The sequence below is a fragment of the Struthio camelus genome, chromosome 24 (assembly GCF_040807025.1).
Source record: "Struthio camelus isolate bStrCam1 chromosome 24, bStrCam1.hap1, whole genome shotgun sequence".
Classification (NCBI taxonomy): Eukaryota; Metazoa; Chordata; class Aves; order Struthioniformes; family Struthionidae; genus Struthio; species Struthio camelus.
Window position 1 is genome coordinate 4766339 of NC_090965.1, and position 23410 is coordinate 4789748.

The 23410-nt window shown below is 50.4% G+C and overlaps 2 protein-coding genes across 10 annotated transcripts in view; both read left to right on the forward strand.

Moving 5' to 3' along the window:
• Positions 1-8830, forward strand: part of C24H6orf89 (chromosome 24 C6orf89 homolog) — a 28310-nt gene extending 19480 nt beyond the window's left edge. For all 6 annotated transcript variants that reach the window (XM_068917969.1, XM_068917965.1, XM_068917968.1 and 3 more), the window contains exons 4-8: positions 1243-1397; positions 1721-1860; positions 3172-3298; positions 3547-3670; positions 4093-8830. In XM_068917969.1, the coding sequence (XP_068774070.1) occupies positions 1243-1397; positions 1721-1860; positions 3172-3298; positions 3547-3670; positions 4093-4178 (632 nt within the window). In that variant the 3' untranslated portion in view covers positions 4179-8830. The remainder of the gene's footprint in view (positions 1-1242; positions 1398-1720; positions 1861-3171; positions 3299-3546; positions 3671-4092) is intronic.
• Positions 8831-10080: 1250 nt separating this feature from the next.
• Positions 10081-20291, forward strand: PI16 (peptidase inhibitor 16). 4 transcript variants are annotated; one of them, XM_068918497.1, is made up of 7 exons: positions 10081-10215; positions 11448-11557; positions 14297-14515; positions 15151-15260; positions 16123-16211; positions 16696-18453; positions 18839-19120. In XM_068918497.1, exons 1-7 carry the CDS (start codon positions 10191-10193, stop codon positions 18979-18981), a joined length of 2454 nt encoding a protein of 817 aa, XP_068774598.1. In that variant the 5' UTR covers positions 10081-10190; the 3' UTR covers positions 18982-19120. The 4 variants fall into 4 exon arrangements, with proteins under 4 accessions (XP_068774598.1, XP_068774600.1, XP_068774597.1 ...); XM_068918499.1 differs by lacking the exon at positions 10081-10215 and having other exon boundaries at positions 11314-11557; positions 18839-20282; XM_068918496.1 differs by lacking the exon at positions 10081-10215 and having other exon boundaries at positions 11316-11557; positions 18842-19120.
• Positions 20292-23410: the final 3119 nt, after the last annotated feature.

Consider the following 23410-nt stretch of genomic DNA (forward strand, 5'->3'; position numbering starts at 1 on the left):
GGTGGGCCTGTCATGAGGACAGATCTCTGGACGTCTCATGTGAGGTGTGTCTGGGGCCTTGGGTTTTTCTAACCCACCCTCCTGGATCAGCAGATCAGACGTTTGGGTGGGTTTCCTGCCACTGTCCGAGTTAAACATCTGCCTGCAGAAATATGGCTTTAGAACCAGGTCTGTCACAGCTGTTAAATTAGACCTGGATCCTCGCGGTGTGATGGTTGTTCCTGAGGATCCCTTAACGTAGAAACATGTGGGGCATTCAACATTATCTTCTTTTGGACTGTTCATTCAGTGGTGCAACAAATCACTCCTGCTAATGTTTACTTACCTTTTTCTGCTGGGAGAGCTGCTAATTTGGAGGAGGGAGGCCGGATATAGGCCTCAAGTAATTATTTCACATAGAAATCTAATTTTTGAAGATGTAAATGTGTGCAGCATTCGGAGTAGGCCAGTTCAGCTGACTGAGGTGTAACAACGTTTTTTGGAACTTAAAACAGATATAGCTGTGGTTGGGGGTGGGGCTGCATATCAGGTTAGTAAGTTGTATATTAGGAAGTTTTTCCTCATGTTGGGACTTTTCTCCCCATTTCATCTCCAAGCAAATACATGAAGTGAATGAATACATCAGCAGCACATCCTGGTGAAATCCCGCATTCCCCAGCAGCCTCTGTGCGTTGGAAACTGTCTGCGGGACTTTGGGGCTTTGCCCGAGGCAGAGTCTTTCTTAGCTAACACAGGCACTCAAGGGGAGGGCAGTGATTTGGGGGATGTCTTAACAGGGTTCATGGCACCGGTACTACAGCTTTAAAGTTACCCATTTTAACCTGGTGCTTTTTTTTGTCTGCTGGGTGTCTTCTTGGTAACGTGTTTGAATTGCTCTTCTGCTTGTGGAGTCATTTCAGTTTAACTGCACTATATATGATGACTGCCTCCCTATGATTAAAAGCAAAAGAGTAACTTGCCCTGTGTGCCTCATATATACAGATAAATGGAAGTTCCGTAGAGCTCTCCCACTTTTCACAACCCTGAAACGTTATCTCCGATATCTTCAACCTGTGCTAGAAATGTTCTCTAGTGAGTTTGCTGCCCCAGTGCAGCTTGCTCAATAGTTTTTTTTTTGAATAACTTAACTGGGAAGCAATACGAAATCTCACTGTTTAGGGATAATGAGTTAATCATAGAGTCTATCTCCTTCCCATTTCAATTTTTGTCTCATTAAATGTGATTCTCTTGTTTCCTCCCAAGAATGCCAGGACTGGTGGGCAGCAGGTTGCAGACAGAACAGTTCTACACTTCCTGCGAACTGCACAGTCTGTTCTGCTGTGAAGAGCCTTCAGATAGTGACAGACTTTGGAGAAATATCAGAAAAACTCCGGAGGTCTCAGCCTTTTCTAATCAAGGTAATGGAGCTGTAAGGCTGAATGATTAGTTCAAGCTCTTGCATAGCACCAGCTAATGAACTCTGTCCAGTATTTTCAATGACAAACTCATAACTGCAGTTTGAGCTAGAGCATATGTCTAAGAAGGCATTCAGCCGCCATTTAGGGGATGAAGAGTTCACCACGTCCTTAGCCAATTGTTTCAGTCGCTAATTACTGCTGTGGTTAAAGGTATACTAAGATAGATAGTTGTCACTCTTGGATCTTCTTTGGCAGGATGGAAATGGGAGAGGGGAAAAACCCCAGGTGCAGAGTTTTCATCCTTCTGTCTTTTGTTGTTTAAGACAGGGCAGCATTTTTCTTATGAAGAGTTAAAGCGTTTTCAGTCCCAGGATCCAGAACTGGCAGAGGTTATAGTAGAAGAAAATTCAGCTGAACTGTGGAGCTGCCTTCCAAGACAGAGCTTCCCATTTTTCTTTCCCTGGTGAGTCAAAGACAAAGCATGCGATAGATGTACGCTTCCCTTCTGCAGAGATGCCTAGGCTTTGCCTGTATGAATTGCCAGGAGTTTGCAATTTGCAATTTAACTGGAGAGAAAGGGAAAAGGAGCAGATTACAGGCTTCTGCCCATCTGCTGGCGCTGCCTGGGTTCAAACAGAAGACTTCTGCACTAAAGGTGACGTGTTGTGTATTGAGACTTCATATACTGCTCCCCTAACAAGACAAAAATATCCCAGTGATTGCTTGGTCCTGCTCTTCAATCCCTACGTTGGTCATCTGGGTCGTGATCTGATCGCCTGTGGCAACTGGTTTACGCTTCTAACGTGATTAATCACCTCTGCTCAGTGGAAATCTTCTACCATTAGCTTTGACTAAGAAGCAGTATCTTGACTTTTGCAAAACACTGAAAAGTAATAGAAGGCCAGAGGATCCTGCAATTTGTGTTTGGTCTCACGGTGGAAAAACAGTCTGTCTTAATCCTGGCCCTCTCTTAACCATACCAAATAAAACTTTGTGGCTACAAAACGTTGGAACAATCCAGCACTCTCTAAGGCTGCAGAGCAACCTGGCATGTTAGTGTAGTCTTTTCATGTGGATACCAGGAAAAAGCAATGCAGGAAGGTGCCACCTGGTGTGGAGCAGGCGCCCTGGCACGTTCCTATGAGCAAAGGAGCAGTGTCCTGCTTGATGATAGAGGGAGTGCAGCCAGACTTGGAGAAAGGCATGACAGAGTCAGTTCTTTGGCTAATGCTTTAGATGATTCTTGTGGTGATTCTCAGCCACAGCGCTGGTAGATGGATGATATGGGTACAGAAGTATTAATCATGTTAAGCCACTAGACAGAAATGTAAAAATAACAAGCCCCACCCTGCCTGTTCCAGTTACATTCCCTGGCCTAGAGAATTGACTTGGATTCCCCCCGCCTTGCCATGTGGTTTCAGTTACTGTTGTGTACAATGCCACCTCTCTGCACTTTTGGTAATTATTGAATATGATCAATGATTCAGATTGTTTTAAGGGAAGATGGGAAGGAAATTGTTTAGGCATCCATAGTGGTATATTTGTTCCCGGTTTAAGTAGTCATGCTGCAGATACTAAGAGGAAGGTAGGAAGGAGCTCAGGTTTAGAAACTAAGAAGTTGAGTTTTGCTCCCAGGACTGATGTTTATGCTCAGTTAGCATAGTAGTTTTCTCTGCTTTCTGCTTCAGTCTCCCCCTTCACAAAGAGGCTAGCCTTTTAAACACAAGCATTATCATAGTGTGATCTCTTTTTAATGTGATGTTTTGTTTTTAAGGAACAAATCTCTGAATAAAACTTGGATTCTGCAGGAATTTTTCCCTGCTTCCTCCTTGCTATCCTTCCCTAAGGCAGTGTCCCTAGAGAGCTGCTTCCTCATCCGCCATCCGGATTTGAGGAATAAGGTGAGAAATTCATCCCAGAGACATGGTCTCCCTGTCTGTGGGCCTGTGGGTTGTCATCCAGAAGCTCCAGCCCTTGCATGCAGCTGAGCCAAAGTTTGCCATAATCTACTGGTAACTGGGGGGAGCAAGTAGCAAACCTGTGGTTTGCAGTGTCTCACCGTGTGCAAGGCTGTGGCTTGCCCCTAGTTTGATGAAGCAGACCCCGGAGAAGCTGGCAAGGTCTCTGAAATATTCTCCTCTTGTCTCAGAGCTATAGTTTGCACAGCCTGTTTGCTGTTGGAAGTGGACAGCTCACCCTGACCGTTGTGCCTCTGGACAAGTGTAGAGGACAGTGCAAGACATTCAAGGTGGAGCTGGAAGCTGGAGATCTCGGTGAGTACCTGTGTTGCAGCATGCAGGGTCTGGGAGGTCATTTGGAGCCAGGAGACTGCTTCCAGCAGGGTCTCTTAGCTCTGACTCCTAAGAAGGTGATGTATGCCATTACCTCCTCCAGCCTGGTATGTGCCTTCAGCAGCTCTAGCAGGAGAGAAGAGTGATCCTTTTGGATCAGGAGTTTGTGGCCTGGAACATGAACAACTTGCTACCACGAGATGCTCAGTGTGAAGGTGCCTAAAACTGAGCAGAGAGTGTCTACATGAGAGACAATTAATGCACTGCTGGGTATTACAAACCCAATATGTCACAGAGGGCAATGTCTTTTCAGAGTTTCCATATACCTATCACCTCATGGGGTACATGGGCAGTCCTTAGGGATGGATTCATCTAATACAGCTTCTTCATTGCATCTCCCAAAGGTTATGCCAGCACGGATTACTGGACGATGAGCTTCACTGCCAAAGGGACAGAGCCTGCACTCGTTTGTGATGGAGTTGCCAGCTAAGGACGGTGGGGAGGGAAAACGGAGCTGCTTCCAGGACAAGAAGACTTTCAGCTTTGCAGCCAAAGCAATGTCTTGAAAGTGATAGAGCTGGGGCAATGGGGCAGGCAGCTTTGCCACCCTGCATGTTTACAGTGTTTAAAAAACGACTGTTTTCCTGATCTTTGAGGTAATTCTTTGCCTTTCCTCAGATGTATTTTGGGAGAAGCTCAAGCTGCTTATGTCCTTCCCTGTCCCCGCAGGTAAGCCCTGGGTTTGCAGCTAAGGGTTTTTCCAGGAGCAGCAGAGGGATTTCTCAGGATGAGATTCACCTTGTGTCCTTTGTGGATTATGGCACTTCCGAAACTTTCAGGGAGGGTTGGGGATATAGGGGGTGTATGACTTTTCTGTGTACATTCCTCCTTAGGAGGAGGCTTTGAGCCTATCAGGCCAGCTCTATAAAGGGAATGAATCGGTGAAGTGTTCCAGTTCTACCCCATCTCTCCATTGCGTACAGAGCTAACGTGCCTCAACAGTGTGCCCCGTAAAGCCAGTCTCAGCTCTATGCTCCAGGCCTGGAGCAAGCCTTACAGCCTAGGAGCGGAGATCCTCACCCCCTCCATCGTTCTTTTACCAAATGATTCTGTTCAGGCCTCTGTGTCTTGTAATCACTCTTCTGTGGTACTCTATCAGCAAGTTGTAGGTGAGTCAAATAGTAACTGTGCTTTTTTTCCCCACCTCCTTTCTTACAAAAGTACTGGAGCAGGTTTCAGTGGTCGTGCTGCTGAGAGTGCAGTAGTTCCGGATGGAGACAGGGTCAGGTGCAGAGAAGCTCTCGACAAGTTTCGTCTTCTGATTGTGCACCTAAAGCACCAGCACTGTTTGTCCATTTTCCTATATTCCTTGCTGTGGGAGGTGCTGACTGTGTTCCCTGCCCCGGATACCTGCGGTAGCACCTGAAAGCGTCCTTCTCCCTGGCTTTTTTGCACTGGCTCCTTCCAGGCCTGCAACTGTCTTCAGAATGAACGTTGGTTTTTCCTGAGTCCCTTCCAAGCTGCCTTTGCATGCTTCCTGTTGCTTGAGCGCTGCTTTATCCAATGCCCTGAGAGAGGCTCGGTTTCAGTGTTTGCAGGCTGCGGATGCTGCGGTCCCTTCCAAGTTTGATCCTTTGGGTCTGTTCCTGCTGTGGAAGATCATTTACAGATGTGTCAGGCTGAACTCATGGGCCAGGGCTGGGGTTCAGGACATACTCTCACACTTGTTAATATGGAATTGGGAGGGGTCTTGTTTGAAAGCAAGTTAATTCTGTTCTCAGGAGCAAGAACCTTTTCCTTTGTAAATATTTTACATACATTTAAAATGACCGATTGAAAAATGTCTCTCCAGCCATGGGAATTTTTGGGGGGGGAGGGGGGGAAGAGGGAGGGGGGAGATTGTTTTTGAGCAAGACCAGAAGAATGGGAGCAAGCTTCTTATTTATTAATCTTAGTATGGTCTGGCAAAAGCTGCCAAATGGGATAACCATGTCTGGCTCCTGTACAAAGATAAGACAGAGGACAGTTCCTGCTCCAAAGAATTTAGTCTGAGGCCTTGACACTGCAAACATTTCTATGCATAACCCTTGTGTTTCTCCTGTTAAGTAATGAGAACAACCCCAGCGCACCTGTGTCAGTCTGTATGTTTGACCCTTGCAACTGGATAAACATGCACCAGATTTAGTAGAACCAAAGGGGGGGAGTTTAACTCTCTCAGAACAGAAAAGGACTAATATAATTGGTAGCAAAACATTAAAGGGATTGGATTAATAAGATTTCTGTTAGTACTGTTAGTGCTTGGGGTGTGTTTTACCCTTATGACACTACATGCGGTCCTGTACATGCCAAGACACACACGCCACCCCTCTTTCTTCTTGAAGCCTGGATTGGATCTTAGTTCATGGAAAGTCGGGAGTTCAGTGATGGCAGGATTAGGTCCTATGTTAGTGACTGTTGCTATGTACGCTTCGGCAGCTTCTCAAGTCGAATTCAAAGGCCGACGGGGTTACTTCACCTCTTACTGTTTTTGCACCTGATCCATTTCTGTAAAGCACTCGGAGATGCATGCAGAGAACCTGCCGGACCCATTATTATTGAGATAGCGAGTGGTTTGGTGATGCTGTTACTTCTAAGTGTCCTTGAATGTAACTTGTAAAAGAGCTGCAGAGACAATTCTCAAGTGTCTGTGAAATGCCTGTATTTTGTGAGTCGCACTTAAGCCATTGTGGCTATCTGGCTGCTTTGGGAAGAAGCGGAGGAAATCAATCTATTTACAATTGCTGTTTAGATTTTGGGGGAGGGGTCTCTAGGGCAAATTTGTGCCCACTTAGCAAAAGTGCTCTCGCGTATGGCTTCTTCCATGCTCAAAGTGTTGCAGCTGGTTGGACAAAAGATGGTGAATCTGGACTGTTTGCAGATCAGCTTTCCAAGTGCACTTTATGGTTTCTGCATAAGTTTCCAGATCTGTGTCTAGGCGATACATTGCATATGTCCCAACCTTGCTCCCTTTGGAGTTTACATCATTTGTTTTTAAACTTCCAGTATATTTTCTCTTCCTCCTCCAAAAGCTGTAAGGAATTAGCTGCTAAACTAAAACAGGAGGGCAATTCTGCTGATAAAGAGCCGATTTTGGCCCTAGCCTCTGTTGAGTGCGGAGCCCCAATCTGCATCGCAGCTTCTAGAGCAGCTCCTGTTTTCAGCTGCCAGGGAAGTAGTGCAAATGTCTTTTGCATTGCATGCAGGCTTTGCATTTGCATTTTGCCGTGCAAAAGGAAGCTTTGACTTCATGGCCAAATGGCTGCAAGTGAGCCCTTGGCCATCTTGCCTGCTCCCAGTGGGCCTTCACCTGGGGCTCCAGCTTCTCTCAGCCTTTCCAAGGGCTACAGGAGGCTATTGCTGTTCCCCAAAGAGCCAGCCAGCTCCTGGTGATCCACTGAGGCTGGAACCAAATCAAGGGAATGTGGCTGTTTTCTCTGCTATCGAGGCATCATGGTGACAAACATGATCGGATGAGTCGCAGACTGTGTGCGTCACATCGTCTCCCTTGCCTCTGGCTTCACTTTGGCACTTGCATGTGTCCAAATATATGCGTTGTTTTAGACAATCCCCACCCTCCACCCTGGCCAGCTCAGAGAGGTGCCCACTAAACTGTACATCCTGTTTTTTGAGATCTATTGGGTGCTCCAGAGCTCTTTGCCTGTGAGTTGGGAGACAGGCTCCTGCTCATCTGCCATCCTCTTTGCAGCAGAGGCTGCAAAGCTGCTCTGAAATCACATCGGGAGGCGCCAAGAACCGAGCGGGCAGAGATGATGGAAGGGTCATTTCTCTGCTTGTCAGAGTGGAAAGATAGACTGCCACCCGTGACTTGGATAGCAGGATTGTGGTCTAAAGCTGGTTTCCAAAAGCAAGGGTCATTGACCGTTGTTCTTGGTAACTCCTGAACTCAGGGTAACTGGAAAGGCAGAGAAAGGAGTATTATTGCTTGCTTTGGTACCAGGAAATCAGCATCCCCTACAGGGGCTAAGCTTCCAGTTTCTTCTGATTTCTTTCGTTGGTATTGCACACAGAAGTCCCCCCTTGGCAGCTCTGCACATCGCAGCCTCGAGCTCCCTTTGCAACACCCGGGAGAGCTTTCTAGGATCTAGTTTCCCTGGAGTCTTGGGCCTTTAGCTTCTCCTGCTAGTCCTCTCACTGTAATGATCTGGCAGAGAAGTTGGTTTTACTGCAAGGGAACTGGGCTGGATCAGAGCACCTCCCTTCTCTCGTGGCTGGCCTCCCTAGCTTTCTAGCAGCAAGCTTTGCCCGTCTTTTTGCAGCAAGTCCCGCTCCCAGCATGAGAATATGCTGCGTGAGAGGAGGTGGAGGGCAGGAGAGGACATTGCCAGTGACGGGCGATGTGATAATGCCAGCGTCTCCGCAAGGCGATCCTCCTGCCTCCTCTTTGGTGAGCAAGCATTTAAATTCTTCCTGCTCACATCAGTAGCTCTGCTGGTGGGAGTGAAAGTTGCAGGATCCGCCAGTCCCGTGCTCGGCAATCGGGGCTCCTTGGCTCCCATTTAGCTCAACGGCCCCTAAGGGACCCAATGGAGCACTTGCTGGGGTCAGGCGGTAACGAGGAGGCCGTTTCGACAGGCCCTGCAGCAAGCGTAGGGAAAGCTCTCGCTTCCTGGAAACCAAACTTTCTCTTCGTAAATTTTATATTTAGAGCTATGTATTCTCCTCTTCAGGAAACTACTTCTTGTAAAGGATGGATTTACTGTCCTGCTGAGTTAAACAAGGGAGATGCTGGTCTCTCCCTTTGCTTTGGAGATTCAAACAAATGCAAGTTGATTTATATTTAGTGTTATCTCTTTGTCTACAGGGAGGGGAGGCATATTATAAAGGCTCAGGGGTGCTGGGAAGTAAAGCTATATATGCATAGAGACTGTTTCAATTCTGTACACTATAAATTCAGTGGTGGATAACAAAAAAGAATGTAAATATGCAATTAATGCAGAATTTTATGGATGGTCATAATTTAATATATTGCAAACTTTGTAAATACTTGGAAAAAGCCTGTAAAGTGTGTAAATAAATGAGATTTGTATGTAAGAAGAATAAAAAAGTTTTTACTTTTTGCAATTAAATAGAAGCGTTAATGCACCTTTTCCCCCTTTTCTGATTTTTCTTTGTTAAACTGTTGTTGAGGTTATTTAACCCTTGCTAGGGCACTTTTTCTAAGTGGCAATGTCATTTTAAGGGAAAGTTGGAATACATTTGTTTGGAATATGTTGAAAGAAACGAATGTTTTGCCAGTTTTAGCCTGTTTCCCTAAACAAAGTTGATGCAACAGCTCTGTCTGTCCCTCCTTCCTTTCTAATAACAGTCTCTGTCCTTCCCTCATAATTAGCTTATTTCAGTCAAGCTCTGACACAGGGGTAGAAGAGGGTAAGTTCTTCCAGAGTTCATAAAAACAGGCACGTAGAGGAGAGAGATCCTGTTACTACCAGGACGATGCGTTCGCCTTCTCTGGTTAGACACCAGAGAAGCCATGTTGAAGACCCTTAAGTCAGGAGAAAACCAGGCTTCGCTGCTTCTGCGCTTCTGGCTTTACGGAGCCCACTGGTGCAGAGCTGACCCCTTTACACCCCATCAGGTATCAGCCTGTAGCTCCTGTCTCATGTGATGAAGCGGTTGGGTCCCAGGGGTTGTGGTGGACTGCCTGTTTCTTGATTGAGCAGAAGAAAAGCTGCATTCCTCACGCACTTACCTAATGCCATCTGGACGCGAGCTTGTCAGCTCAAGGGTGGGGCTTGGACCTTGCACAGTTCATCTTGGTGCTTCGGATGTTGGCTCCAGAAAGAGTTGCTGGGGCAGGTTGGGGATTGAGAAATTGTCCTGAACCCCTTTCGCCAACAGCCGCGCCTGACCTGCCGAACGCGCTGGCTGTTACGTTGCCCCAGCTGAACGTGTGTCACTGCCCCGCAAGCCACCTGCCCTAGTTGTCCAGAGCACACGTCCTAGTTGTTCCAGGTCCATTTTCCTGAGAGCATCACGTGTCCCCTTGTCATTACTTATTGTTGTCTATTGCCGCCTCAGTTGCCTTGGCAGGACGCTGTAGTGCTCGGGGCTCTCTCCCTTTTTGGAGCTTGCTCCTTCATCTCTACTCACAGTTGCAGACAGCAGCGCGTGTGCTGAAGTTTTGTCAGCGCTCTCGTTCCTCGTAAGCCAGGCCGTGGTGGGCTGGCTGATAGCAGTTGGAGCTAGTGTTGTTGTTTTCTAGTTGTTTCTCCAGGTATCCAGGAATGCAGCAGCAGCAGAGCTGTTGAAATATCTTGTGATGGAGGCAGGTTTGCCGTGACTGCAGGCCTGCAGTTGATCTTAGCAATAAATGGGAACCTCCTGGCTTGAGCAGATGAGTTGAAGATACTCTATTGAGACATTAGGATCAGACCCCCTCCCCCCCCCTTGCAGAAATTGTTGGGCTACTGAGAGCACAAAAGACCGTGGACCTTGCTGCCTAATGAAGGAGGAGGTAATATGCAGAGGTAAGAGATCTGGGGGCAGTAGGACAGCTTCTGTGGCAATAAAGGTTATCAAAGTTGTCTAAAGCAAAAGGAAACAATCACAGAGCAGGACCTGGGGAGATGGGAGGGGAGAGGAGGAGGCAGAGCAGACAGCGTGTGATTAACTTGGCTCTGCTAGCCCGAGCTGCCCACCCGCTGATCCTTCCTAATAGTCTGGGATCCCCAAAGACAGTTCCTGGAGCAGAGCCGGAGCAGTTGCACAATCACAGATGGGAAGGAAGAGATGCAGGCGGGAAGGTCTCTGCCAGACAGTCTCCAAGGTAGCCAGTGCGGTGTGCAATTCAGGAAACCTGATGCTGAGCCCTCCAGGTGTCTGGCTGGGGACAGCACACAGCCAGTCCCTGCAGAGTTAACGGTCTGGTTATTCCAGCCAGAGCTGAAGGCAAATGCAGACCCTGTCTCCCTTGACTCCCCTTTCTGGGGCAATTTCAGCTTCGTGTCCTGTTCACCCTCTCCCACTCACCCTGTTCCTCAGGGCACGGGGAAGGGACATAAACCCTCTGCTTAATCACCCCCCTTTCCAGCAGGGTTGGGGGAAATCTGGGGATGCTGTTCCTCAGCTGCCCACTGCCTTTCCCCACAACGTGACCGATGCACAGGTGCCGGGGCTGGACATGGTGGGCTCTGACTCCCAGCTGGGTAGTTACAGTGCTGCAAACCATTCAGCCATTGCATCTTGTTGCCTTCTTTCTAGAGGTGGCTGCGTTCCAGCCGCAGGGGAGGACCCTTGCGTACCACAAGGCTTTGTATTTTTTTGCCAGTTGCTTAGGGATTATTATTATAGCTTAGGAGAAGAGGGGCAGGAGGTAGAAAAGAGACCCCATAACTGAGGGCTAAGCATCTTGGGTTTGGAGCAGCAGATCCCAGCAGAGGCTTGGATGAAAATGCCAATCCAGGGATTATGATTTACGCATGGGCTCTGTCTCGGGGAGTGGACCCTTGTGCGCTCATTGGCCTTAGAAGTGCTGCTGCTGCTCCATCAGGGCTGATATGTGAGATGGGTGTGTTCCATGTGGCTCCGAAACCACTCTAATAAAGAAATACATTTCCTCCCCAATCTTCAAGCTGTTGGGTGTTCCTTGCTTTTGGGAGGTGCTTTAAATCTGACTGCCAGAGCCGTGGGCTGCTAAGATCAGAAGCTGGCTGCACGATGCTGAGCTCAGGTCTTTCTCCCATTTTCCTGTTGCTCACAGCGCTGGAGCTAAGCTGGTCCCTAAGTGATGAAGAAAAGAAGATAATTGTGGATGGGCATAATAAATACCGCTCCCAGGTCTCTCCTCCTGCTATGGATATGCTGAAGATGGTAAGTGGCTTTTATTGTAGTGAAATGTCAGCGGGTGCCTGTCTAGTGCAAGCCTCTATCTTAATGCTAGTAAGGATCGGGATCTTCTTTAGGGGAGGCAGAGGAATTCCGGTATAGGGCTACAACTAGACATCCACAGAGGGGGGCCCTAAATGGCCTCTAGAGAGATGAGTTTCCTTTCATCTGCAGAAGCGACTTTGATTTTTTCTTTTTTTCTTTTTTTTACAAGTTGCTAAGTGTGATCTGAGTTCCCTGATGTGTCAAAACAGCACAGCTTTCCCTCACATCAGTGCCAGTCAGAGCTTCTTATGACGGGACAGACAGGCAGGTGCCTGCAGTGAGACATTGCAATGAGCGGGTGCCCCACAGTGAAGTCACCCAGCTGGCAGGAGAACCCTGCTCTGAGCGCTGTGCAGCGCACAGCTCTAGTGCACCGCATGCACTTTATATGCTTTTGCAGGTGGATGTACCTTTTATCTATAGGAGAGGATGTCAAACTAGAACCTGACCAGCAGGTCATTCAGTTGTTTTGGCTTTCCCTCGTGCTCCCAGTCCCCACTGCTACTTGTGCATGGTTGCCTTGGTGGTGAGGGATCTCCAGTATTGCTAGGGGAAACTGAGGCATGGATCTGGCATCACTCGTTGGTGCAGTGGGAGCAAAAGCAAGCTCTCAAGCCAGTGCTGCTTTACGTCTTATTTGGCCCCTTGATTTGATTAAAATTCAATTACCACTTTCATCTTTCACCTCGCGTGATTCTCCTCACTGTTTGCAACATGCTTGGAGGAGCACTGCTGTTTATCATAGCTAGTTGGAGTGCTTCACTCCTTCGGTCATAACGCCCTTGGAGGAGACCTCCCTGTCTGGACCAGAACTTGCAGAGAATGAACTCAATGTTTGTGGGTTGGTTAGTGCGAGTTTGCCTGGTAAACACAGCAAAAAAGGCTATGTTCAGGGATAGAGAGTCTTAACAGGTGATTTCAGAGTCAAAGGGAACAGCGCAAGGACCCTACGCAGCACGATTCCCATGGAAACCCACCAGAGCAAGGCACGCAAAACTCAAAGACTAAGGGCTTTGGAGCCAAAGTCTTAGCGAAAGCCTGAGGGACACAATCTCTTACGTGTCAAAAATGTGGGGCAGGCTCCTTAAGTCAGGGGCAATTCTGAACAAGCCAGCGCTGTCCCGACTGCAGCTTTGATTGCAGATTGTGGGCTTTCAGAGATGCTCCCCTCTGCAGGGCTGCCTTGTTTCTTAGTTTAGTAGGATCTGCTTAAATGTAAAGGGCCCGCTGACAGTCCAGAACGGAAGCGGTTTTCTGAAGCGCAACAAATATTTAGCGTAGAACAGCCCTGACAGTTTCTTGGTAGAGATTTTCCATGAAAGCGCTGTCCTTGCCTCCCTCCCTGGGACATTTGCTTGCTCTGTCTTTGACTTTGCCTCTGAGTTCACCTGCTGCCGTGGCACCGTGCCTGGCTGAGGTCACCCTGGGCTTCTGTTTGGGACACGGATCTGGTTGCTGTGGAAATAAGTTAGACGATGGGGGATACGTAGCCTAAAGCGACTCTTTTAATGAGGCAAATCCTGCAAATGCGTATCCCCTGTTTATGGAGCCCAGCTCTGTGCCAAAGAGAGTGGGGTGTGCGCTCCCTAAACAGGGTTTGCAGCTGCCACTCTCAGCCTGGCTTGGGGCCATGGTGGGAGGTCACCTAGCTCCCCATGCCCCCACCCAGAGATTTTGGTTTCTTGCCTCTTTCCTGCTGGTCCTTCAGTGCTGCTGCTCTGCCCCAGCGCCCCAGGGTCTTCCTGCCTCCTCTTGAAACCCCAATGGTGAACTGCCCTGTATCAGGGCTGTGCTTTGTCCCCCTCAAATCCAGCCCTGACTCAGGCTGGGAAGGTCCCCCTTAGGGCCTGCTGCTTGCCTGGGCTGCCTTCCAGTCCGCTGCAGAAGCAAAGCTGCTGTCTCCATCAAATGGCGTGAGGATGGTCCAAACAGCTGTGTCGTAGGGTTCGCTGTCTGCCTCCCGGGTGAGAAAACTTCTCCCTCTCTCCTGCCTAGCAACATGGCTAGTGAGGGCCCGCAGGCTAGGGGGCTCAGCTGGCGGAGGGGCTGTTGCAGCTCCACGTGCTGGAGGGGTCTCTTGGCAGGCAGCCATTCGGCCGTATCTTGGATCCAAGCGAACAGATGATGTTCCCAGGAGCGTGGGCTCCCTGTGCAGCTGCTAAGGGAGCTGTGCCCTGCTCTCCTCTTGTCCCCATCCCCACCCTGCTCAAAGAGGGAGGTCTCCTTCCCGTTCCTGGATGACCCAGGGTGAGTTTCCTCCCTTCCTCCATTGGACTTCTTGGTTTCTTCACCCTAAGTTGAGGATACTTTGTACCAATGTTACAGATGCTCTGGGACCCAGGGAGAGGGACCCATGTGGCAAGGTGGTTAAGATTTGTGCTGCTGCACTGACCCTAGCCTGTTTGATCTGTAGGTTAAGTTTTGGTTTATGCTGCAGTTGACCAAGGAGCTCCCTTTTCCTGAGGGCTTTTCAGAGGGCACTAAGAGAGACCCACATATTGGACTGGGATTTGAATTTTCCTCACAAATGGGGGAATCATGGCGAGAGAGCCCAGGGGTCCTTGGAACCCATTTCTACCACCTCAGGGAGGGAAAAAGCAGATGTGTCCTGTAGATGTCAGAGAGCCCAAGAAACTCGGCCGAGTCTTTCTCCGTATGCTGATGCTGAGCTCCTTTCAGAGCTGGGACATGGAGCTGGAGGCCTTCGCTCAAGCCTATGCAGAAAAGTGCATCTGGGACCACAACAAGGAGAGGGGCCGACGAGGAGAAAACCTCTTTGCTATGACCCCAACCCTGGACCTGGAATTTGCTGTGGAAGACTGGAATGGGGAGGAGAAGTACTACAACTTGACAACTAGCACATGTGCCCCTGGGCAGATGTGTGGCCACTACACCCAGGTACTGGGCTACTGGGGGCAAAGGGCCTGGGTTCTTGACAGAAGAGCTCTACAAGAGCCTGAGTGTTCCCAGAGCCTTTGCAAAAGGAGCACAGGAAACAGGGGAACCTCGGCATAGTTCTAACCATTAACCAGCCTTTCAGATCAGACCTCTTTAAACAGTCTCTGCAGTCCTTTTTTGGTTACTCAGCAGAGCTTGGTGCTAGCTTGCCTTGGGCAGAGATGAGGTCTGAGTGCATCCTCCCAGCTCCAGTTTCTTTGGGTGGGTAGGTGGGAGTGGGGAGGAGCAATGACATTGGTGATGAATGTGAGGATGGCTCTATGAAGATTCCCAGAGCCAAAGCAGAGTTGATGATGCTCTGCTTGGATGGATTATATGGTAGGAAAGCTGTGGCACCTGGATATGTGGGGTTGTAGGCCTAGGTTGAGGAAGTGGGTATGTGGTCCAGATAGGGGCAAGGAATGGGATCCTGAATGCTAATGCTATGCAGGAATGTGGGATCTGGGGCACACACAAAGAGACGAGGGGGACACTGGTGTGGTGACAGAGCAGCCTTGAAGGCCATGGAACAGGCTGCCAACAGGGCATCTGCCTTCGACCAATCACCTAACCTTCATCTTCGGTCCTTGCCTTAGGTGGTCTGGGCAAGCACACATCGTATTGGCTGTGGGGTGAAGTTTTGTGCAAAGATCAATGGTATTGAAGCAGAAGACATGTACCTGCTTGTTTGCAACTATTATCCCCCGTAAGTTCCCTGTTTCACGTTGCTTGGTACATCTTGACTGGGTTTCTTTACTAGAAACGTCCTTCCTTCAGTCCCTGTAGCACAACAGGAAAAGCCTCTGGCCTTGTTCAGAAATAATAGCAAACCCATTCCAGGGAAGGCCTTTGTTGTTTTAGGTTGGTCACAAAGGAAGGAAGGGTTGCCTGGTAATCCTTGCCCATGATTGCAGTTCCTGAGACCTGGTTCAGCTCCTGGCGCAGATCTAGGGAGGGAGCTCCCCCCTGGAGAGCTGCCCAAGGCTGATGCTGCAGTAGCTGAGGGTTGAAAATGGCAGCTCCCTTCTCTGAATCTTGTTCTTCTCTGCCAGAAGCAGCCGTACCTTGGGGTGGGATGGGAGGAGCATTCATACCAGCAGGACGTGCTATGCTGAAGTGCCTGAGGTGGGAGGAGGGGTGATGCTCACTTGCTGCATGAGGGCGAAGCCCTGAGACTAGCCTTGGGGATGGCTTAGTTGGAGCTGGTGGAAAGCAATCCCAGCATTCAGCTGCTGCAGGCATTCCCGAGGGCATTTAGTAGAAGGGAGACAAAATCACTGCCCCAAATGCCCATTGACTGTCCTTTTCTAAGAAGTAGTAAAGGATCTGGCTCACCTTCTGCTAAAGCTTATGGAGCCGTCTCCCCCCATTTCAGTGGGCTTGGGGGTCAGGCCACTGAGTGAATGATATTAACAGTCAAGGCAGGGGACCAAGACTTGTTTTTTACCTTAACTTTGAGTTTCATCCTGGTGGAGATATTTCAGTCAAATCGAACGCTCTCTGTGGGATGGGTGTTTCCTCTTCTTTCTCACAACTTTCTTCTTTTTGTTGGCTTTTTTGGCTTCCAGGGGTAATATGAAAGGCCGAAAGCCGTACAAGGAAGGAGCCTCATGTTCCCAGTGCCCGGAGGGTACCTTGTGTGTCAACTCCTTGTGTGGTAAGTGAAGAGAAATGGCCTGTGTCCCTAGATAGGCTATTGGGACTGATAGCCCTGGGCTGGGTCCAAGCTCTGAACTGTCCTGGAGGCATCAGAAAGCCCTGGGCTGGCAGCTCCAGGGATGCGTGGACCATGAGACATCACATGTGATGGCAGATGACAGCTCCGAGACAGGTCAGCTGCCATAGGACAAGGAGGATTGAACAAGGACCTTGTACCCCCCTAGCCAACATTTAGTGCCCCAGGAGGATGCCCCATCCCTAAGGGACAGGGCTGTGGCCTTCTTGCAGCACGTTGTGTGAGGGAGATGAGACATCTCTAGCTTGGGACCCTGGACTGGGGGATATCCCAGAGTGACCTGAGAGGGGTCGGCTACTGCTTCTCCCTGCGGTGGATTTCTGTGGACCCCACTCAGCAGTGGGAGGATTCAGCTGAGTTCAATTGACTCTAGTGCTAACTCGTGGCACTTTTCATCTCTTACCAGAACCCACTGTAGAAGAGACCACTACATCCTCTGTGACAACAAAGGCAAGCCCATCCACCACGGCCAAGCCAAAACCCACAACCACACTACCAACCACAACCACGGCCAGGCCAAAACCCACAACCACACTGCCAACCACAACCACGGCCAAGCCAAAACCCACAACCACACTGCCAACCACAACCACGGCCAGGCCAAAACCCACAACCACACTGCCAACCACAACCACGGCCAAGCCAAAACCCACAACCACACTGCCAACCACAACCACGGCCAAGCCAAAACCCACAACCACACTGCCAACCACAGCCACGGCCAAGCCAAAACCCACAACCACACTGCCAACCACAACCACGGCCAGGCCAAAACCCACAACCACACTGCCGACCACAACCACGGCCAGGCCAAAGCCCCCAACACCAGCACCTACCACAACCACGGCCAGGCCAAAACCCACAACCACACTATCGACCCCAACCACAGCCAGGCCAAAGCCCCCAACACCAGCACCTACCACAACCATGGCCAGGCCAAAACTCACAACCACACTATCGACCCCAACCACAGCCAGGCCAAAGCCCCCAACACCAGCACCTACCACAACCACGGCCAGGCCAAAACTCACAACCACACCATCAACCACAACCATACTAGTAACCTCAGCCAAACCAAAACCCACAACCACACTACCAACCACAACCATACTAGTAACCTCAGCCAAACCAAAACCCACAACCACACTACCAACCACAACCCCAGCCAAGCCAAAACCCTCAGCCACACTACCAACCACAACTTCAACCAAGCCAATACCCTCAACTACGCTACCAACCCCAGCCAAACCAAAACCTGCAACTACACTACCAACCACAACCCCAGCCAAGCCAAAACCCTCAAGTACACTACCAGCCACAGCCAAGCCAAAACCTGCAACTACACTACCAACCCCAGCCAAACCACTATCTGCAACCACAATACCAACCACAACTATAGCCAAACCAAAACCCACAACACCAGCACCCATCACAGCCAAGCCAAAATCTATAACACTAGCCCCCCCTACAAGCATTACAGCCAGGCCAAAACCCACCATGCCAGCATCCACCAAAACTATGGCCAGTTCAGAACCCATCATACCAGCAACCATCGCTATGGCCAAGCCAACACCCACCACAACCACTTCTGCGGCCAAACCAAAACCCGTTGCTACATCAGCAAAGCCAAAACTCACCACCACAACACCAGTACCTACCATAACAGCAAAGCCAAAACCTACCACAATGATGACAACCCCGCAACAGAAACCCACCACAGCTACAAAGCCAGCACTCACCAAAACAGAAAGACCCAGTCCTACTGAGGCAGTTGGGCTAACACTGACCTTTGAGCCCACATTAGACTTGGATTATAAAATATCTCCAGACACAGAGGCAGACACTGGAGAGCCTGTTACCCCCTTAACAACTGAGGATCCAGCCTTATTAGAAGTGGGCACAGCCTTCAGCCCAAAATCAATCCCAGAAACAAATAAAGGTGTGAAAGAGGGTGGGAGAGAGAAACCAGTCTTCTCCTTTTCCAGTCCATCTCCATTCCTCAGCCAAGTTATTCCAGAGATCAAGTTAGGTTTCAATAAAGCTGAGCTCATAACTCCCTCAAAGTCAGTGGTCTTCAGCCCTGAAGAGCCCACCTTCTTGCGTTTAACGTCATCTTCCAAAGAAACAAAGGGGCAGAGCCCTGCTTTCCAGACCTCCCTCGCAGGTAAGGTAATTGTGGAATCTGTCCCTGGCATGGACACGCAGATGTTCAGCGATCCCCAAGCAGCATGGAGTGTGCTTGGGAGGAACCAGTATCAGTCTGGTCCTCTGGATCCTTCTCTTGTATGTGGCACCAAACTTTTTCCTTACTCCTCCTCCTAACATTGAAAGGGACAATTTGGACCTGTCTCGTTTGTGAAGCATGGTTATGTTTCCAGCCTGCTCCCCACTAACCCACCAGCTGTGTTGTGCCTTCTCAGGATCTGTGCACTGCTGCCTTGCACCTCGGGTTGTCTTGGTGCACCTCACTGATGGACCTGCATGAGTGGGAGTTTCTCTTTGTCTGGCTCTTCCCCTCTAACTACCGTTTTTTTTTTCCCTTCTACCAGCAGGTGCCCTGGACACTGAAGAACTGGAGACAAACTCAGACCAGACAAGCATGGAGCAGCCCACAGCTGGAGCCCCCAGCACCTCCTTTGGGCTTTCTCTCTTCCTCCTGCCCAGTGTCATCTTGGTGGGCCTTCTGCTTTGAATAGTCTTTCTCAACTGTCCCTGCACCAGTTGCCAAGGCTTTCTTCAACATTGGTTGTCCCACCACCCTGGTAGGCTTGGGAGGCACCATGGACAATTCAGGTTATCACACTCTCTGCTGGGCCTTCTTACACTGGCTAACCCGCTCTAGCCCCATTGTGCCAAGGGTGGCTGGCAGTCCCGTAAGCACTAGGTTCCCGACCTGAGACCTGAGGGCAGGAGGGTGACTGCCATCATGCTGGGGACCATGGACACTGACACCTCTCCTTTTTTCCCCAGCCAGCCTGGGTTTCCGGTCCATTTCCAAACTGGAAATGATAAACAATCCCATCTCCCTGTGTGGCTGGCAGGCCCTGCCTCACTGTTTCCACAGGAAAAGCAGAACACCTTGGAAACCCAAATGGAGATAAGGCATGGTTGTTGGTTTGGTGTTTTTCTATCAGGATGAGTTTCCAACAGAAATGCTCTTTTTTTGTTGTTTTGTTTTTCCCTCCTGATGTGTCTGTTTGTCTCAATTTTGGTGGAGTTTCACCCGTGCCCTCCTTGTCCAAAAAGGATGATGTGGTTTTTTTTCCCACAGGAGAGGCTTTCTATTTACTTCCTGTTTCTGGTACAGCCATGGCCAGTACTATAAAGACGTACTCCTTTCTCCTCCTCACACCTCTACAACACTTGCTTCTTTCCTCACTTCTGTCTGCTGTATGTATCCATTCCACAGTTAGTCCATTGCTGTGACTTTACTTTACGCATGTGCGTGCATCTGTGTGCATGCATAGAAGCAAACTTATCAGCACTAGAAAGGAGCTACTGGCTCCTTCATAAAGCTTTTTTTCTGCATAGCTTCCCTCTTTGTGTAACTTAAGCATATGCTGTATTTGAAGTTAGATACAGACCCTGGTTGACATATATTTCGCGTGTGGTGGAACCTGGTCCAGGAGAAAAAAGTAATCATGTGCCCTTGTACAGTTGGAGCTTGAGAGATCCAAGTGAATGATGTTAGAGGTTAACAATGGTTCCAGGACTTGTTGCGGGACAGTTTTTATTCTCTGGGACACTCAAGACTTATCCCCCTGTGTGTCTGCTTTGGTCCTCTTAAGATTTCCAGACAAGTGTGTTAACTATGTGACAAGTTTTGCAGAAAGGTACTAGGAGAAACAGTCCTTCCTCTAAGTGTTGCATCCTTTGGTTTCTTAAAGATGAGGTGGAGAATGACCTGAAGTCCAATATTCCTGTCCCCCCCCCACCCCCAGGATGCTGTTTTCTCTGCATCTCCCAGAGCATGCACTGAATAAATCCTGTTGCAAAAGCTGTGCTGTGGGGTGTGCAGTGTCTCACTGTGGGATCCAGAGGCTGGGGGCCTGCTTACAGTATCTGAAAGACGCTCTTGGTTGCGTGCTTAGGTAGACATGCTAAATGACATGGCTCCTGGGGAGAGCTGCAGGGTTCTTTGGCTTTCCAAACGCATCTGGGTGCCAAAGTCCCAGAAGAGCCATTGGTTCTACAAGGCTGCAACTGTATGTTTTTAAGCCTGTCTAAAAGCACCAGGACGAGGAGGAGATTTAGTATGACATGGGGAATATTCCGCTAGCTCCCAGCTGAGTGCAGAGCAAAAATTCCACCAGGAATTTTTGGGCAAGGAAAGCAAAAGGGCTCTGAGTGAAAAAGATTGAAACTAGGGCTGGAGCACTTTCAGTTCAGAGAGGCCCAGCAGCCAGCCTCATCCTGCCCCCAAACGCACACACATTTTCATCTTTGCAGCAGAAAAAAAGAAGTTAAATGCAAGTGTCCTTCCTCCCGCTCCCCTAGGCACCGTGTTTATGCAGCATTTTTATTGGAGAACTTTACTCAGTGGCGAGCAGCACGCAAGGAAACAGCCTGGCCAGGAGTAAACCCATAGCATGGGAGTGGGGAAGCACCAGCAGCACTGAGATTAGATCTTTGCTTTTGCCTTTCCCCATCCTTGTGCCCCTGCTTGGCCTGATAAGGCTGCCCTGAGGCTTTGTATTTCCCTTCTCCCTTTAATCTTGCTGTAGGAGACCAGCAGCACCAGCTCTCTTACAGGAAGCCAGCTGCCTGCGGGGTTTTTTTAGGTCATGGTCACCGCTAGCCCTGCTAAATGATGGCCGGCAGATGGCGGTGGGAGAGACACTGCGGAAAACTGGGCAGCTTTGAACTCGCTACCCAACCCTACAGAGAGCTCAGTGCTTTATTTAATCAGAAGCATCAGCTGTATTTAAGAATCAGATTAAAAATAACCTCCTGCCCAGGTGCCGTGGTTGCTACATGGTCTCCTTGCAGGCTGAGCTCCTGGAAGCTGCTGCTGAGCTGCGTTCAGTGAAAAAAAATCAAGCCTTGGGCTAGTGACAGATGATGAAAATACAGCCGGAACTGTTACTGTTTGCTTGTTGTAAGGGGCCACAGCCTTGCTAGGGGTGAAGCTGGGTGAGCACTTCGAGACTGCAACTGTTATCGTGTGCAGGCAAAGGAGAGGGCCGTAGCATTAATTCCCTACAAATGGTTAAAGGAGCAGAAAAAGCAATCCTCCTCCAAGCAGAATCAGAGCGTTTGGGTAACACTTGATTTCTGTGCAAAGCTGGACCCCCCTCCCTCATTGCAATAGTCCTCCCCAAGCAGCAGCGTTGCTGGCTAACAGCGTTAGCACAAGCCTGTCAAGATAATTGTGGGACTTAAAACATTTTATTGTAATTTTGGTGCTCCAGATCCTAGTAAGAACAGCTGGGTTTCGTTTTCCTTAGGGCTTCAACTTCTAAAGTCAGGCAGTTGTGCAAGGACCTATTTTATATGAGTTCCTTACTACAGAAAATTAGAAACTAGAAGGCAAATAGCCTTTCCTGTTGCCTCTCTCTCGGCGTCCCCAGGACAGAGGGGCTGAGAGTCCCGTAGATAAGGAGCTTTTGGGCTGGTTTGTTTTAATTACAAATTATGGGGTTTTAGGGAAGGTGACTGCTTGGCAAAGGTGGGTCGCGGTGTGTATGGCGTGCAGGGAAGGCCACCAAACACTCAAGGGAGACCTTTGCGGCATTTCCAGACCCCGGTTTCCGCCACCGATTACTGCGACTGGTCCAAGGTGGGTATGAAGGACGCTCTGGCATCAGGGCAACCCGGCAAGCAAAACCCACCGGTCCGGGGAGGGGGAAACGAGGTGAGACGTGGGCCAAGATGCCACTTTGGAGCTTGGGGCAGCCCTAGGGCCACGCACGTGTCCGGAGGAGGCGGCGTTGCACGTGGTGAGTCCCGACTGACAGCGAAGAGGAGCTGGGCTGGAAAAGAGCATGTGGAAAGGGCTGGACCTGGCTTTGTCCAGAGGCAAGTAGCCAGCTCCGTCACGGGGAGCCCCGCGGTCAAACCGTGCCCGCAGTTATCCGAGATCAGCCCCATCGCCGGGGCCGGGGGGCTGCAGTCGAAGGAGACGGGACAAGGCTGGGGTTGCTCTGGGGAGCGGGGTTGCTCTGGGGAGCGGCGAGGGGGGATGCCCCATCCAGCGGGGAGCCACCGAACGTGTCGTGGTGGGCTCCCAGGGGCGCCCCTCCGGCTTGCGCCACAGGACGCAGACCAGGGCGGTTTGGTCACCATATTTATTTATTCCCCCCCACCCCCGCCGCCCCCGGCCCTGGACTGGGTTGCTATGGCAGCTGCATGCCAGGAACATAACCGCTTTTGTTAGCGGCGGGCAGTGGCCAGCTCCTGCCCTCCCGGTCCACCCCTTCCCTCCCTCCCAGCCTCTTGGCTAAAGGCCTCGGCCGCGGTGCAGGGTGTCTCGGGGGTGACGGACGGCGCTCACCATAGTGACCGGCCGGGAGACAGCCGCCTGCCACGGGCCTCAAGGCACCCGGGCGGAAGGGGCGAGCCGCCGCGCTCCCTCCTCAGCCTCGCTCAGGGCCGGCAGTTCAACCAAAGCCCCGGGCGGCCCGGTTGGCAGCACGCCACGAGGCGAGGGGAAATGGCTCCCTGGCACAGGGGCGCCGTCACCATGGCAACGCAGCGCCGCCATCTTCCCTCCTGCCGCCTTCCCTCCCGCCATCTTCCCGCCCGCCACAGGCCCTGGGCTCGCTGAGGTGGCGACTCGGCCCACCTCGGGCATTTCACGGCCAGCCACGGTTAAAATCACGGTGTGGCGACAACCCCACCTGCTGATTTCCACCCCGCCATCCCGGGGCCTGGTTCCCAGAGGGGTGATGGACCCGCTCACTGCAGGCGAAAGGCGAGGAGGCGGCTCAGCTCCGGCTCCGGGAGCTCCCGTGACGACGATGAGTCTGCACAGCGAGGGGCTAGGTCAGGGCAAGCCATGCTGGGCGGCTCTTCGTGGTGGAGATCTGCAAGACTGACCGGGCCTGACGCCGGCACTTTCGGCCAGCCGGGAGGTACCCGTCTGCCCCCCGTCCTTGTCACGTCCCGGCTGTGGCCTGCTC